At 65.7% G+C, this 1,458-nt stretch overlaps 1 protein-coding gene across 1 annotated transcript in view; it reads right to left on the bottom strand.

The window, feature by feature from the left end:
* Positions 1-1,315: 1,315 nt before the first annotated feature.
* Positions 1,316-1,458, bottom strand: part of TBL3 (transducin beta like 3) — a 7,666-nt gene continuing 7,523 nt past the window's right edge. Inside the window, exon 22 of the mRNA XM_006146390.2 lies at positions 1,316-1,450. Within this exon, the coding sequence (XP_006146452.1) occupies positions 1,341-1,450 (110 nt within the window). The 3' untranslated portion in view covers positions 1,316-1,340. The remainder of the gene's footprint in view (positions 1,451-1,458) is intronic.

The following is a 1,458-nucleotide window of genomic DNA, read 5'->3' as shown; positions in this document are numbered from 1 at the left end:
CGCGGCGCCCCTACCCCGCTCTGCTGGCAGTCCTGCCATCCACCGCCTGCAGGCCCAGAGCCTGCGCTGCCTCCAGCCCTTCCGCACCCAGGACATACAAGGTCGCCCTTTCCAGGCGCAGGCCCAGGAAAGTCTGGACGTGCTGCTGCGACACCCCTCAGGTAGGACCCAACAAGAGCCTGGGGGGTTACCTTAGTGCTCCTTGGGAGCTGAATTCTCTCCACCCCCTGCGAATAGGCTGGTGGCTGGTGGCGAACGGGGACCAGCAGACGGCCTGGTTTCCCGCCCCCTATCTGGAGGCGGCCCCAAGCCAGGACCAGGAGGGGAGCCCGACCTTGGGGAGCAGCGGTAGGAGCTAACTCGCCCTCCCCTATGCCTATCATTCCCTCCTGTGTGGCAGTACCACACTCAAGCGACAGAGGCGGGGAGCGGTGACAGGGGCCAGAAACTGTGCTCGGTCTCGGTAGCTTCAGTGGCTGCCTGAGGGGGCCCCTCTTTGCTGAGTGGTCGCTGGAGTCAGCGATCAAAGCAGATCCTGGAGAAAGATGGGGGCCCTAGCCTCTGCGGTGATCCCAACGCCCGCCCCAGGACCCGGGTTCTGTGCCTCCCGCGCCTACGAGGGCAGCCGAGCAGATGAGCTGACCGTACCCGCAGGGGCACGCGTGTGCGTACTGGAGACCTCGGACCGCGGCTGGTGGCTCTGCAGGTGAGCATGGGCAGGGTCTACGGGAGGAGCCTCGTCTGGGTGCGCCGACCCCTAACCAAACCCGGCCCCCCCACCCACAGGTACGGCAGGCGGGCTGGTCCCCTCCCCGCAGTGCTGCTGCGGCCGGAAGGGCTGGGGGCAGTCCTGAGCAGTCCAGGGTTGTACAGCGTGAGGCACAGGGCAGGTGACACTCCCTATGCCACAACCTCACCCCCTACTGTGCCTGCCTGGACCCCTGCCGAGTGCCACCCAGAGCCACTGCTGTACCACTACCTGGTGGGCACAGGGGTGGAACCCGCACCTGGGGGACCCCCTTAGGGTGCCAGGACCGCGTGGGAGGTGGGCCTTCCACTCCCACTGCACCCTACCAAAAGTCCAGACCAAGGATGACTGCTGAGGCCTCCCAGAGCTGGGAGGCTGCGATCTCTATCCTGAGTAAAACTTCTGAATGGCAGACCCGCCTCATGGTGCTGAGGGCAAGGCTGGCTGGAGCTGGCCAGGCCAGGTGCAGGGGATGGGGCAGTGGACACCAGGCTCCAGTGCCTCTTCTAATCCATCAGGGATGTGGCAGGGACTTAGGGCGAGATGGAGCACAGGAAACACACAGGGTCGGGTGGAAAAGCACACGTGTATGTCAGAGGGCTGGGGGCGCCGCAGGGAGAGCAGGCAGCTTCGTGCAGTGCCACAGGAAATCCAGAAACGCAGCTGCCTGCAACGTCCGGCCCAGCCGCTGGAAGCGCCGCTCTGGGGGG

The sequence above is a fragment of the Tupaia chinensis genome, unplaced genomic scaffold, assembly GCF_000334495.1.
Source record: "Tupaia chinensis unplaced genomic scaffold, TupChi_1.0 Scaffold000178_1, whole genome shotgun sequence".
Classification (NCBI taxonomy): domain Eukaryota; kingdom Metazoa; phylum Chordata; class Mammalia; order Scandentia; family Tupaiidae; genus Tupaia; species Tupaia belangeri.
The sequence above is the reverse complement of the archived record's forward strand: the minus strand, read 5'-3'. Positions and strand labels throughout refer to the sequence as shown.